Genomic DNA, 15,224 nt, shown 5'->3' with positions numbered 1-15,224 from the left:
AAGTGAGATAAAACAGTTCTTCCTCACTTATGTTTCTAGAAGGTGTTTCCCCAGAAACTCCTCTGGGACTCTTCCTGATTTCATGAGTTACCATCTCTTCAGAAATAATGGCAATTTAAATTTCTCTTCCCAACCCTCCTACACCTCTTTTTCATGCTGAAATGGCTTGCGCTGATGAATCATGGCTCTTTTCCTTCCTTGCTGTTTATCCTCCTGCCCTTGGAGCTTTGAAGATAATCATTCAGGCTTGTTTCTCCTGCTAAAAGCTATTTTAAAATTGAAAAGTCAATTGAGAATGCCATCTCTAGGAGGGCTGGTGAGGTTTAATATCCAAAAAATTATATTCGTGTCCATGTTACTAGCAAAGAAATATAGATAGAGGTACTTTTTAAAAAGCCTAATGAATTTTCAGTTACCTTGATTTTTGACTTCACATCTTGTAATATATTTCATAAAGGTCTGATTTCTTTTTTTTTTTTTAAGAAGTTTTCAGAGATTTTAGAATCAGGACTGTAACATGGACAGAAAGAGCATGTGGAAAGTGACAGGAATAGTTTTATGATTTGTTTTACTGAACCAGGCAATATGGATACTTCTGATTCAATCTCTTTCTAGGTGCTTATCTCCATCTAAGAAAAAAAAGTAGTCATTCATACCTTTTTATTCCTTCAAGGATATCACTATGTCATTATACAATGGATATACCATTGTATCATAGGATCTATATGTCAAGGCTCTTTAACAAGCTTCCAAACATCATGCGAGGGATTTGAACAAAGTGCTTTCTGTGTAGAAGGTATATTTCACTATGACATTTAACAGGAGGTCTAATAAAACGGACACTTTTTTTTTTGGATGCTGTTGAGTGATAATAGTAAGATTCCCATTTTCAGACAGAGTCCACTTTCACTTGATTGTTGTTTGTAATCAGTGGAGAAGGTTTGCTTCTCATTCTGTCTCCTGCATCATTAGAACTATCCTGGAAAAAAACTTTTGCTGTACAAAAACTGACAATAATTCTCTTGTATTCTCTTCTGAAGTTCTGGTTCAGGAGTCCATATACTATAGCATTAAGGCAGCTGTTGAAATATGCCATGTAATAACTAGACACAAACAACCACTCTGGAATCCTAGGGATTACAGTTTTTGGGTTGACAGCCACTGCAATGCCTATAAAGTTCAAGGGAGCCCAGCAGACTGCAAACAGTACAAATACCACAAACATGGTTACAAAGTTTCTGAAGTCATGTGGTTTCAGCCTCGGGTTGTTATCCGGTTTAACCCTTCGCCTTACCTGGATAACGAGGATCCATATTCGCAAGTAACAGAAAGTAACCACGGCTATGGGGAGCAGGAAATGGAAAAACACAACTGCTATCGTATATGCTGAGCTCACAGACTGTGCAAATGTACAGGAGTAAATCCTGGGGTCGTACTGCAGCGATCCCACAAACAGGTTGGGCACGATAGCGACAAATGTTAGGACCCAAATGAGGACAATATAGCACAGTGAATTCCTGTCGCTGTACAGCTTGTCATATTTGAGGCTGTGGCAGATATAGCAGTACCGATTGATAGCGATGCCTGTAATATTGAAGATTGATCCAATGACACTTAGGCCCATCAAGAAGCCACTAATCTGGCAGTGTAGGTATCCCAGTTTCCATCCGTTGTGAAACACAGATGTGAGGACCAGTGGATAAGGGTAGATAGCTACTATCAAGTCTGCAACTGCCAGGCTTACAACAAACACATTTCCTGTAAAATAAATATAAAAAGGCAAGTATTAGTTTTTCTTTTGCTCCCTTCTGTCATTTCTGCTCTCGTTACATTAATGAGCAGCCTCAGTGGAACACTTTAAATGTAATTAGTTTCTACTTTCTGGCTCAAAATTCATTGTCATATATCAGAAATAAGAGACTCATTTTTAGTTTAAAAATGTAGCTTAACTTAAAGATGAACAATTTGAAAGTAAACTGCTTTAAGGTTATCTACCATGACCTATTATTTTTATCATGCCATTTGTTTGGATTCTTTCAATCACACAGACTTAGAATTCATATCAAATTGAAATATTCATAACTTTAAGGCTTGCTTTGGTTTTAAATAGTCTCTCTTGAAAAATCAGCAAAAATAATATTTCTAATAAATTTCCAAACTCAAATTTACTTTCTTTATTTAACTTCCTTTCATTACGTTAACTAGCCCTTAACTTGTCCAGTCTTGAAATTAAAATCTCTTTTCTCCCATTTATATATCAAGCTTCCATGACTTTAGTATGACTTTTACATTATTCTCTTTGAATCTGCTGGCAAGTACTTAAATAACCCTAACTTCTAAGAGTCTTGTTGAACACAGACTCAGTTGTCTTTCCTAAAGACATGCTCTTCAGTAAAAAAAGAGATGTTGTGGAGTGGCCTAGACAGTTCCCAGACAGTGCTGATGCCCCATTTTTCTCTACTTCCAAGCTGGAAAATTAAGAAATGGAACATTCTGCTGAATAACTTTTAAACAAAGGGAGATGATATTCTTCAAAGACAATAGAATCCATCAGATTTTGAATTCATGTTTTGAGAAGAGACTATATTTTCTTTTTTTAGTTGCTTAAATGATAGCCCATCTGAATATCTCCCAACCATTCTAATTTCTAAGAAGAGGCTCACAAGAAACACTGATGTCACTTTTATTAATTTCTTTAAAATAACTATTACATGTAAAGGCCTAGTTATTCATGTCCATAAGTACAGAAAGCTTTCAATTTTATCTTTACATGGGTGTTCGTAGGTAAATAAATACATATGTACATAGACATTTGATATTCTACTTTGTAGTTCTGAGATTATTCATGGAAGATGAAATACGAGCTTCTATTGCAACCTGTAATAAAATACATTATTAGTTTCAGATGATGTACAACTTCAGTGCTAATCCAAGATGGGCTTGGTGAATTGTTCTATGCATTTATTCTCAGCATATAAAATATAAACAGATAATAGCAGGTTAGTAGGAAAGGCAAAAGTATATATGGACCAATAGGGTGTTTTAGCTGCTAAAATTCTCAAAACTACTTTTTAAATATATTATTTCAAATATCTTCAAATGCATAGTCTCTTACCAATCTCAGGCTTTAAATGACCAGTTAGAAATGTTCAATCTGCAAATAATACTGTCAGAGGAAAACAGAAATTCTCTTTCTCTGGATGCTACCTATGCTGTTGTGTTTAAATTTTGACACATGCACAAAGTACCACATTTGATATTTATACTAATGGCACCTGGAACAAATGGCCTCCATTAAAAGACTGCTGCACTAGTTTTTCTTGATTTAGTATCTGGATTTATAAATAACTTTCTTGTGATGGTGTCTGTAGCTGTTTTGTCTTTGGGAATTCACTGCCAGACTGAAATATGCTTATCCTGAAGCCTTTGGCAGAATTCCAGATCATTTCAGCACAAACATCAGAGCTTCTTTAAGCAGAAGATGACACAGGAAAAAAAGCACTGCTTTCAGAATTTATCTTTGACGTAGTGGCAACTGATACAAGAACAAGAGACTGTGTGGAACTGAGAGCTCTTTGTTTATCTGATGAATCAAGAAGTGGAAAGTAAATGAAAAGCTGCTGCTGCCAGGTTTCTTTCCCCCTGTCCAGAATATTGCACGATTGGTGAAATGGTAACATATAAACCCTAGATACTTATTAAAATGTAACATTTGAAAGAATTTTATTTATATTTTCTTATTAATTTCCTGCTTAGCTGGAGACTGCCCATCCTAAATGTTTTTCTCTGTCACCCACTAAAACTTCTGCTACTGCTCACCATTACTATTGCTAACATTGCCATTATTTACTCACTTTAGCCAAATGATAAGGACAAGTTTAAAGGGTTTTTTTCCCTTTAAATTTGCTGTATTGAAAGGTGACAGATGGTATACATTTCTCTGAATGGTTTTAGCTTTGGAAAAAAACGAGTTTTGGAAGAGTAGGCACTCTGTCTCTGAATCAGCCAAATTTCAGGCTTCCATGAACTCATGCACCATGGTTGTTCCAGGTTTTTTCAGCGGGCTGCTGTAGAATGACAAACTGAAAATCTTGGAAACACAAGCTGTTTCATGTGAAAATTGGAGGCCAGCATGAGGATAGGAGGATATCCTAGTAGTCTATCTTGAAGAAAAAGAAATCATGAGTTTGGAAATCAGGCCGCAAGCTGCCAGCTCATGGTTAGCATGTCAGCTGAATGAGTAAAGTGTTGGGGGTGGAAACTGCTTGGAAACCAGGTACCTGTTTGCAGACAGGACTTTTAATTTGCCATTCAGGAAGGGTTATTTTAAAGCTTGAGTTCAGCTTTGAGCATGGAAATTTTTTTGCTAAGACAGAGAATTTAAGTAAAAAAAAATTGGCATTAGTATGATTGTTGAATATTTTGGGGTTCATTGTTTCAGACCCTGAAGGTGGATCTGAAATGAAGTTGAGCTTTCATGTGTTATATAATAAACAATTTAAAAACATGATCCTAGCTTTAGGTACCACAATCACTGGAAAATATTGCTAATTCATAAAATTCCCATATAATAATACCATATTGTGAAATTAAACTCTTATGTTTGTAGCACAGATGGTATTTTAAAGGTGAGCATCCTAAAAATGTATGTAGGAAGGGGCTAATTTTTATCCTCAGACTCAGGTTTGAATAGAATGCTACAAATGAAGCCTGAAGCTCTATAATGAACCCTTCAAAAAGGTCACAAAACCGAAATCTTGAATAACTCTTCCTTGAAGAAAAAATATTCATTCTCTTTAGAGAGTAAGATCACGTAACTGTGAAAAAATGTGATTTGTGTACCTAAAGAATATATTATTATGCATTAACACCAGCAGGCTGAACTGAGAAGGCAGAGGTTGAATTTCTTGACTTTGACATAAGCCAAATAAGCTTTAATAAATTTAAGCAAATGTTGTGCAGTGGATGTATGTGGGAAGAAAGATAATCTACTGGTAACCAGCTTGAGCAGGTTATGCTTTTCGATGCTGTCTAAAGCAATGTTCCACTAAATATTTTCACCAGTCTTACTGAAAAAGAAGCCTTTCTGCTCAGCAAACACATAGCAACATCAGATCTACCTGCTGAATATAAAGCTGCATTAATGCAACACAAAACAAACAAGTGTTTTCCTAAGAAATTTCACTTTTCCAAGAGCACAATACAACATTAACTGAGTGTAAAAATTGTGACCCTGACAGATTATAAGAAAAAATGCTTACGGGATTGCCTAGATACCAAAATGAATATAAGAGCCTCAATAAGAACTACATGATGTCATTGTATCAGCAGCAACTTGTATTTGCATTTGCAGAGCATATACAAATTACTCTGTGGGTTGTTAATCCCTAGATTTAGTGCTAAGTATGTCCTGAATGATAATTAGAAAGCTTCCAGAAATTTCTAGCAACTTAAATATGAACAGGATATTAATGGAAAAAGATTAAAGTTACATAGATTGGGTAGTTCTGAATGCCTGCCCTAGAATTAGAATGGAGGGATGAACACTTTGCCAGCAGGTCAGAAATCACTTCTGGCAGTTTTAGGAGAACTGAGGGTGTTGTGGTCTACAGAGCTCTTTCCTCAAGTGTTAGGGCTGTGAAGTACTCTTCTGAAATATTTAGTCTGGGGAAAATAACCTACTGTAAAAAAGGGAAATATCTTATGTATGAAAAAAACCCCAGTATTTTAAAGCATTAGGGGGATTCCAGCTAGAATTTTTGGTACTCAGAAAAACTGACTGAATTTTAGAAAAGATCTCATATTGCTGGCAACGTCAGTGTGGCAACATTTTCTTTTTTCACAAGTTATTTCTATACCTTTTAATACTGGTTGCCAAGTCACTATTCTAGTCACCTTTTTGAAAGCTTTTCCTGGATAAATAATGCTTTGGCTTCTTACAAGAAATGCTTTCCACAAGCCCTCATGTTTTCATCCTGTAGTTGCATTTTGAAACACATACCATCACATTTCCATTATTGCTTCATCAAGTTGGACCAATTTTAGGTGAGGGTTTTAATCTTTATGGCAACTGGAGTTGCTTTATCTTTTAGGTAAGACTTAACAGTACATGCAACAGTCATTGAAGTCACATAAAAGGATTTTTTTTCAGTGGCCATTGTCTCAGACCTCTGATGTTTACTTGCTAAATATATCTTTAAGGAAAGAAGATAGTGTAATTGGTTGAACACTGTTAATTTTTAGAAGATCAAACTTAGTTTCTAATGACCAGATTAATGTCATTCTTATTTACTGTCTTTTCACCACTTGTAAGATATTGCCAGTCATTTCCAATTGTTTCATAACTAGCTTTAATTAAATGGATGCTTTCCTATAAATTTGGATCATGTTTTGTAGGCATTAAATAGTATTTAAATATCATGAAAGTATCATATCGTACAAATATCATAAAATTGTTATGTACATATTTTTTACACATCTAATGGCACAAAAAAATTATTTACATTTTTAAGCACTGGTTTCTGATAATTCTAATACTTCTACCAATTTTCCTCTAGGATAGCTTACAGATTTTTTTGGCATTATGAAATTTTTCTGATTATTCTAGCCTTTGCTCAGGATGTTAATTTGAGAGCTTGTGCTCCTAGCTGAAAACAAGACTATGATAGATGCTCATCAGTGAATGCCTGCAGCATCAGAAACTTTAAATGTGATATCTCATAAGTGAGTACAGCATCAGAGAGATGAACTTCTTCCTTAGAGAGGTATTTTTTCAGGCCTATGCTTATTTAAGGGTACTTCCATGCACAAATTTTGTCCCAATGACAAGTATTAAAGCTAGATTTGTTTCATATTCCATGAACATTTTTGCCCTGAATGTTATTCCATTAGCACCAATATTTCACTTACAAAACATCATAAACAGCTACAAAATCAAGGTGTGAAGGCTGCTTTTGTGAGTACCTAATACAAATATAATAACATTTTCTTGTACATGTATCCAGAAACAGATCTTAGGTCTACTCAGTGTTTCCTCCACCTGTGAGAACAACCAGTCAGAATGTTTCAAGAAAAAGATCAGTTCATAATCTTTCTAGCATTAAATTAATACTGGAAATTTGTTGCACCTAGCAGCACAGTTTTGTTTTTCACAGAGATCATGCACAACATAAATTGGTAAATTAAAATAGTTTTGAGTGGGGACAATGACCATGGTTTCTTAGGAAAAAGCCCAAAGTCAAGTAAGGTTACCTAGACAAGCAAGTGTGCAGTCCTAGCTTCACTGAAGAAAGATTTGAAATGTCTAAGAAAGCAACAGTCCTTGCAGCTCAGCATCAAAATGGCACAAAACAGCTGAGCAAAAATGTAGGAATAAATATTACATAAGTTCTAGTTACTCCTGGGAGCTTCATTCACTTTACAGATCATAATATCAACTCCCCTAGATCTGAACAGCCTATTTTTAAACTAAAGGCACTATTTATAAACCTGTCCTGAATCAAGAAGTCCACGTGCACATTAAATTTGAATAGCGTGATGGGCCTGGGGGTTTTTCTTCTCATTCGCAAGTTAACCCTGATGCTGCACGTGGTGATGCAGGGAAATGTGAAAGATTTAAAGCCCATACTCAACCTTGTAGCCTTAAGCATATGTAAGAAAACCTTTCTCTTTCCTTTTAAGTTGAGAAAAGACCTTGTATTACTTTGTCATTTTCATCAAGCCTCATTCCATGTGCACTTCTGTCACCTCATAGAAGGCAATTTCAGACCTATCATCTCATTGGGATGCTAATGAAACCAACAGGACAATTAAAGACATTGCCACTGCCTACAGAAGTAATGATGATGGGCAGGTAACCTGGTAGCACTGGGGAGAGGATTACATATTTGAGGTTTAAACTAATTGATATTCTTACTAAAGCAGACATATTTAGTGCCAGGTAAGTTCAGATACTGAAATGACCTAAGTAACCTCAACATTTAACTCCAGTTTATAGAAATCCAGGATTCTGAGTCTTACAGGTCTCGACAGCTGGAGAACTACATAACAGTATATTAGAGAAATATTGAAGAATAGATTTGTTAAAGAGCTATCAGAATAATCCATATTGTAATGTTTTGTTTTACTGTGCTGAAAGTTGAAGAAAAATTTACATAATCAGCACAGCATAAATGAAAGATTACTGATGCATTCAGAAAAGAAAATGCTATACTGTATTTAGATTAATTATCACACAGAACCTTCCAGTGAGGCTGCAGCAACAATTAAATTTGAAATGCCTATGCCATCTTCTGGCCAAGAAAATCAGATGCATGAAAGTGTAATTGGCAGAAAATGGCAGTGAAAAATTATGTAGTATTCAGACCAAAGGAATGGCTGTGTATCAGGTCCAAGTTGACTGTAGCCAAAGAGTATGCAGGTGAGATGACTGTTTTTACAGATATGCCAAACAACATAGAGTTTTCTGTGGTTTTATTACCTACCATCTTTGTCTGCAGTCCCATGGTACACATGTGAGTGAGAAAGCTCCTGTGCTCCTTCTCACAGTCTAAAAATATTTGTTGTTGCTATTTTGGTGGTTCAGTCGTGAGAGGAAAGTGATGTGAGTTTACTCTCAGGCACAGAAGGGAATTGAATCCATATGCTGGATGAGTGCTACAGACTTGGGGAAGTTCCTTGCCTCTGGCAGTTTTGTAAGACAGGCCAGGGCTGCTTTGAAAATATCTCTTATATTGGACCTCTCACATGAGAGGCATACTTAGTTTGGACAATGTGGCAGGTTTAGGAGGTGCATGGGATATTGAATACCTCAGTACTGATAGGACTGAGGTATTTCTGGGTGTGCCAGGAAGGGCAGCACTATCTACTGGATGAATTTACCTGACATGAAATATAAAGCACCTGAGGAAAGCAGCACTAAAGAAAAGACCTAGACAACCATTGCCTATTTAGGTACCTAACACAGGAATAAAATGGAGTTGGCATTGACTGAAGATCTCTTGTGAAACTGAACTTAAATCTAAAAGTGTTCAGGGTCTGGGTCTTCTTTAACAGCTTTTAAGAAATTCCATTTTTAAAAGCACTTCAGAAAGATCTCAGAGCTACAGCGCACCTCAGGATATGCCCATTATTCTGTTACATTATGCAGTGGCATGAGATAATTTGCTTTGAGATTCTCCATAATGGGTTCATGTCCAAGATATTTTGCTTTAGAAGGAGCAGCAAATTGAACAAGACTTCTGTCCTTTTACAGAAATTTCTAAAATTTTATCACAGCTATTTACTTTGGTAACAAGATTGTATTAAACTGGCACTGTCATAGAGTTTTATACTTTTAAAACATAGAAATAAAAGATAAAAGGGACCCTTTTCACCCAGCCAAGACCTAACATAAAATATCAAGAAGGCTTGTAATGACACTGATGTGAATCAACAAGTCCTGCTGTCCTACAGATGAAAGTTAGAAGCCAGGGTAGGCAGACATACAGGTGAATGTCTCAAGTTCTGTGACCCTGGTTTTGGCTCTGATATCTGCCTGGCCTGTTCCTTCTACAGTTCACTGGGTGGGTGTGTCGGAACATCTATCCCCCTTGAACATCAGCTTCTTCTATCATTATGGCCATATTTCAGAGATCAAATAGATTTGCCTGAATAACTTATCCACTTTTACAGAAGGGAATTATATCACCACTTCTGACTTGATCTTTTCTATCTCTAATTTCTATGATTCATTTGGGACGAAAAAAATCCTGTGGACAGCCTGTTCTCCAACAAGGTATTGCCTAGATGTCACAGAACACTGAGGCTCAGCAAGCTGTATGAAACCGATTAGAATAACGGTACTGCTGATGTCAGAGGATCACGCAACTGAACTGCATCCCAGTGGAGTCAATGTGGGAGTACTTCTCCCCTCTTCAACTCCATTTGCACTAGAGACTGGAAACACATGGAAAGACAAAAATTATACTGTTCACAGTAATATCAGAGCTCAGATAAATAAAACTAATATATAGTTTGAACATAGGAACAGGCAGAGATCGATGCTTATGAAATATAATTATGTTTTGTGTCTTTACAAAATCTCACAGATCTGTCAGGACTAGATAATGTGAAGATACAATCTATTCCCTTCCAAATTCTAATATGTATTTTGAGAAAACAAGGTGGTGAAAACAGGGGAGTGAAGTTGCAACCACATAACTGACAGGAGAGGCTGACAGGAAAGGCTTCTATACTGCATAAAACATTGCAAACATAAAATCCCTTTCCTGAATCTCTTTGAAAATCACACTTTTATGTAACAGGATTTTGTGGTTGAATTTGTCCAGAATTTTTCATGGGATGAAAAAGAAGTTTAAAAATTCTCAAGAGGATAAAATAACCCATTTTCTTTCTAGTTATGACTAATAACTGTATAGCTGATCATTCAGCGAATGTAGACAGTAGACAGCAAAGCTAGTAAAACGAGTTTATAAAATAGTCTTCCCAGTTCTTTCTCTTAAAATCAGCAGTGGTAAGACACCTGCCAAGAAAGTTGAAAATAGAAATTATAGAAAAAGTCACTTCTATAGAGTTACACATGTGGTTAGTCTCCCCTCCTCTATCCATTCTCTATTTCTCTATTCTTCCTTTTCCTCCTTTTCATATTTTTTCCATCACCATGTTTTTTCTCTCCTCACTGACTTACAACCCAAAATTTTTGTTTCTGACAGAAGCCTTTTTCATCCACATTCTCCTTTTCTCTTTGTTGTCCCAAGTTTCTTAGAAAAGATAGATGATTATAAGTTTGATGATTTTTAGAGTGTATCACAGACCCATTTGACTTCAATTCTTCCTCCCTTCCTTTCAGTTCTTCATTTTCTCCACTTGCTGCAGCAAAAGTCAAGTTGAATGGTCCCACAGCAGAGTGGAGCAAGTGAAATGGTATCAAGTATTATGGGGAATTCACCAGAATAAGTGATATTTTAATTGCAATATTAGTGGGGCTTTTTATGAAAGTCACTGATGGTAGCAAGAATTCTTGCTGCTCTATACCATCAGAAATGTATTACCACTGGAAACTGAAAAAAGGCAAATAAGTATAACTGCCATATACATGGCAGCAAGGTGAAGGATCTTAATTTCCATCATCTCTACTGTTTGTCTTTTCCTCTTTATGATGGACAAACAAATCAAGGGAACAGGGTATGGGAAAACAACTCTGGATTAAAAGAGTAAAGACCCCAAGATGTGCAGCTCTTTTCTTCTGTAAAAAGATTTAAAAACCTTGTGAAATTTGCTCCAGCTATTGGACCAAAAGACACTCTTCCAGCCCCACTAGACACCTATACTATACAAATTTTTATGTTGTTTGTATATGTCCACAAACTGCCAGGAGAAACCTTTACTTAAGACATTCTTTTGTAATTTGGTGGGAACCCACACCAGCTGCAGGGTTCTGCACCATCCACAATGGGGTAAAAATGAGGTAAGAAATACAAATTCCATGTTAAACTGGCTACACTGAGTTTCAGGCAAATTCAAAATCTGTCAAAACAAAGCAGACAACTTTCTTAGAGCAGATACTCTGGATTGTTGCAGCCAGCAATGAAATGATAGCCCTGGCAATTTAAATCAGTCAAAAGCTTAGAGGGGTATATTTCTGCCCCTTGTATTATCCAGAAAAATGGATTTAGATATATGGTAGATTTATAAGAAATTAATTTATTAAGGAAGAATTAGGAAGAATAAATATTAGATATTAAAATAAGAAATCTATAAGAAATTAAGGAAGAAGGCAGTTTATTTATTATTGCCCTGATTCATTAATCATAATTTTTAGCTCCTGTACTGTGTAATTGACTCGAAAGCAATGTTTGTTTGCTTATACTAGATGTGTACTTTAAAATACATTGCTGACGAATGTACAATTGCAATCTTGTATTAGAGGAGAAAGAATGAAGATGTTGCACTATCTTAAGTAAAATCTGTATTTTAATTTGTATCAAAAAAGTTGCAGGAAACATACACTTTATGTGCACCTAAATCCCCTTGTGTTTTTTTCTTTCTTTTATCTAAATATCTAACTTTTAATCTGTCATAGAACTAAAATAGTTATGAAGGAAAAGAATTCTAAGCTTTCTAATGTCATCCTCATTGCTAGTAGCAACAGTCTATAAAGAATTTAAGATAACGCTTAACACTTGTGACATTTGAAGGACCATAAATTATTTTCATTTCTTCTAAGGCTCCCTGGCATTCTTATCTTTGCAGTATTTAGTTTCTTCATTACAAAAGCAACTGTCAGAATAGACAAAACAACAGGAACAACCTGACTATAGATTTTACAGAACTTTAAAAATAGTCTTAAGTATTCTTTCCTGTAATTCTTCAGACAAAGATATGAAGTTTTTTTCAGTATTTCTTCTTCTAGATGGCCTAAATTGGACACTGTGACTTCACTGCAGGCAAAAAGACTGAGCTATCCTAAATTCATGCCAATATCTTTACAGTATACAATTATTTGAGAAGTACTGATGCTCATGTACATCACCCAGTTATTCTGCAACAGGATGCACTATTATACTTGTAGATAATTAGCATATCTCCACTTAAATTGTAACTGAATTATCTATTTTTTGCTATTGGTCTGAATGATGAGACTTTCACAGAATATGGCTCTGGGTTGACCAGATCTCTGGAAATCATAATAAGGAGACTTCATTTATTGCCTATTTCTTTGTGGTTGGTTTTGGGTTTTTTTTCCCTTATGATGGGAGTTTTCATAAAGAACAGAATAAAATTTTCTAGCAGTAATAATTTTAGAGAAAACTTGTTAGACAAAGAGTGAGGTATGATTACCCTTTGACATCATAGAAGATGTATTTCAGGTATTTCCACACTGTGCCTTATATAAGTGAGGTCAACTTGAAGGATTTTTCTTCTCTTTAGTAACTACTGATATAGGAGTCAAAATTTTTTCAATATCCTCTTGATTATTTAATTAGAAAATACAAGACTTTTGCATTTAATGCTTATTAGAAATAAAATGGGGTTTGAATTTGTGCCTTTTATCTTAACAGTATTAAATGAAGTTCTTTATTGAGAGCTCCCTTACAGAGAGACATCTAATTCAGCATACAGATGAATTTGCCAAACCATTGAATCCTTAGAAGTAGGCTTCAGAAAAGAAAAAAAAAAGGCTAAAATAATGATTCAGCTAACTTTCCTGACAAGTTGAAGCAGTGTAAGTGAGCAAATAAATGGGTCGTTGCATTATTGCATTGTTATTCCACTCCATCTTGTTTTAGTAATTTGCCTTTTCTCTGGGTTTTACTTTGATGAAGAGTGGTGTAGAATTTCTAAGGAAGCATTTTTTTTAAATTGCTTAAGACCAAACTGCTTGTTTATCAGTGAATACAGTCAAAAAACTAAGAGTCTATGGCACTAGCTAATATGAAAGAAATATATAAATGGTGTTGACTTGCAGTACCTACATATGTCTTCAGAACTTAACACTCAGTGCTGTTACTTAACATGTTGCACAAGACTGTCCAGCACAATAATACAAAACTGCTGAAACCTACACTTGCTGTCAAAAGTATTGGATTTTGTATTACAGTAATTTCAGTGTGGGTGCATTTAAAAGCTGTGCTATGATATCTCATCCGAATTATTTGTACCCATTGATTTTTGTTATGACTCAGAAATACCGTAACTGAGCACTTTGAGAAACCAAACACAATTTGTAAAATTAAGTTCAATACCACCAGTGTAAAAATGTGAACCCTTTCACTGTGTGAAAACAAAACAAATCTGGAAAATTATACCACCATTATAAACTTAATCTCATTATGTATATAATATCTTAACTGTGGAACTCCTTTCCTTTTATATGACCTATTTTTTTCTCTTATATGCCTTTCTATCTTTGTTTAAATGTTAGCAAGAATCTTACAGGGAAAAAAAGCTTTTAAGCAAGCTGAAAAGCTATATATAGACAGCTAAAGATAGTATCCTTTTAAATATTCAGTAAAAACATTTCCAGTTCTCCCTCTGAACCTTACTGCTCAGTTCTTCATCTTTTTTTAGGCACAAGCTTTCTGTGTGCCAACATAATTCATTATTTAACAAAATTTAGCAAACCAGAAGTCAACACTACTACTTATGAAACTAAAAATAAGAAACACAAGGAAATGTGGGATAACTATCTCAATGAATATTAATAAAAATTATTTCTGTGCCGAAAGGATGCCAAAAGAGTAGAAGTTCTGTACAATTAATGTATGTCAAAGATGCCATGTACTTATATTGTGTTACAAAACCTGACTCAAAGTTTATTGTCAAGAAGAACAGGTGGTAAGGAAACTTTAGCTTCAAAGAGCACTGAACAGTAGCTTCACATTTCTTTACTTTGTTCTATTAGGGAATAACCATCTCATTTTTAAAACAATGTCTTCGTAAAATGTTCTACAGGTGACAATGCTAAAAAAGGTTGGGGCGGGGGAAAGTGCCTTTCACACCTCATCTAAAACTGCCTAGATTTTCTTACTTTAGTTTCAGAAAGACTGGCATTCAGCCTTGTAGGAGAAAATATTTCTTCAAAAATTTTAAGAGACAGCTTGAGCTCCTCAGAGAACTACTTTCCATGAATGAACACAAAAATGTCTGCTTTTGCACATTAATGTATTTTTTAAACTAATAGCAGAAAAGCTTTCCCTAAAGATCTGAATAACAGCTTTCATTTGTGTTGTGTAAAACTGGTCAGTTCATGAATCAGAAGTTAATAATTTCGGTAACAGGTAAAAAAATCTCCTTCTAAATCTTTTATTGAAATTGTGTGTGTCAGCTGAAACCATTGATAGGCAATAGTAGAATTTCTTGGCATTATAGTCACCTCCTGATAGACTTGATTTCATATTTTAGGAAAGTCTAAGTGGATTTTTTTGTTCATAAATTCCAGTATCTGGAATAGGACTCTGTCAGTTCTTAACAGTATTTTTAGATAAATTTTATTACCAAGCTTGCTTTCTGTAAGTTTGTTCTGGAAGAATGTTGATCTGGTCAAAGCTTTAAAACAGATCAATCAACCTTCTTATATTGAGCTCAGTGAAGAAAACCGCGTAAGAGAGAGAACAATACAACCAAACCAGTTTCTCCCTGTGTTTCTAAGGCATCTCCTTTCTTCCAGAATTTTTTTCTGTCATTTCCATACTTTGATGGTCTCCTGTGGTCCTCTTCTCATT

At 35.2% G+C, this 15,224-nt stretch overlaps 1 protein-coding gene across 1 annotated transcript in view; it reads right to left on the bottom strand.

Annotated features, from left to right (window-relative positions):
• Window positions 1-889: 889 nt before the first annotated feature.
• MTNR1A (melatonin receptor 1A) overlaps window positions 890-15,224 on the bottom strand; it is a 49,985-nt gene continuing 35,650 nt past the window's right edge. Inside the window, exon 2 of the mRNA XM_054295488.1 lies at window positions 890-1,758. Within this exon, the coding sequence (XP_054151463.1) occupies window positions 890-1,758 (869 nt within the window). The remainder of the gene's footprint in view (window positions 1,759-15,224) is intronic.

This window comes from Melozone crissalis, unplaced genomic scaffold (genome assembly GCF_028551555.1).
Source record: "Melozone crissalis strain CALT ecotype California unplaced genomic scaffold, PUWL_Pcris_2 ptg000006l_1, whole genome shotgun sequence".
In the NCBI taxonomy this organism is placed as follows: domain Eukaryota; kingdom Metazoa; phylum Chordata; class Aves; order Passeriformes; family Passerellidae; genus Melozone; species Melozone crissalis.
Note: the sequence above shows the minus strand (reverse complement) of the source record. Positions and strands in the feature narration are given on the sequence as shown.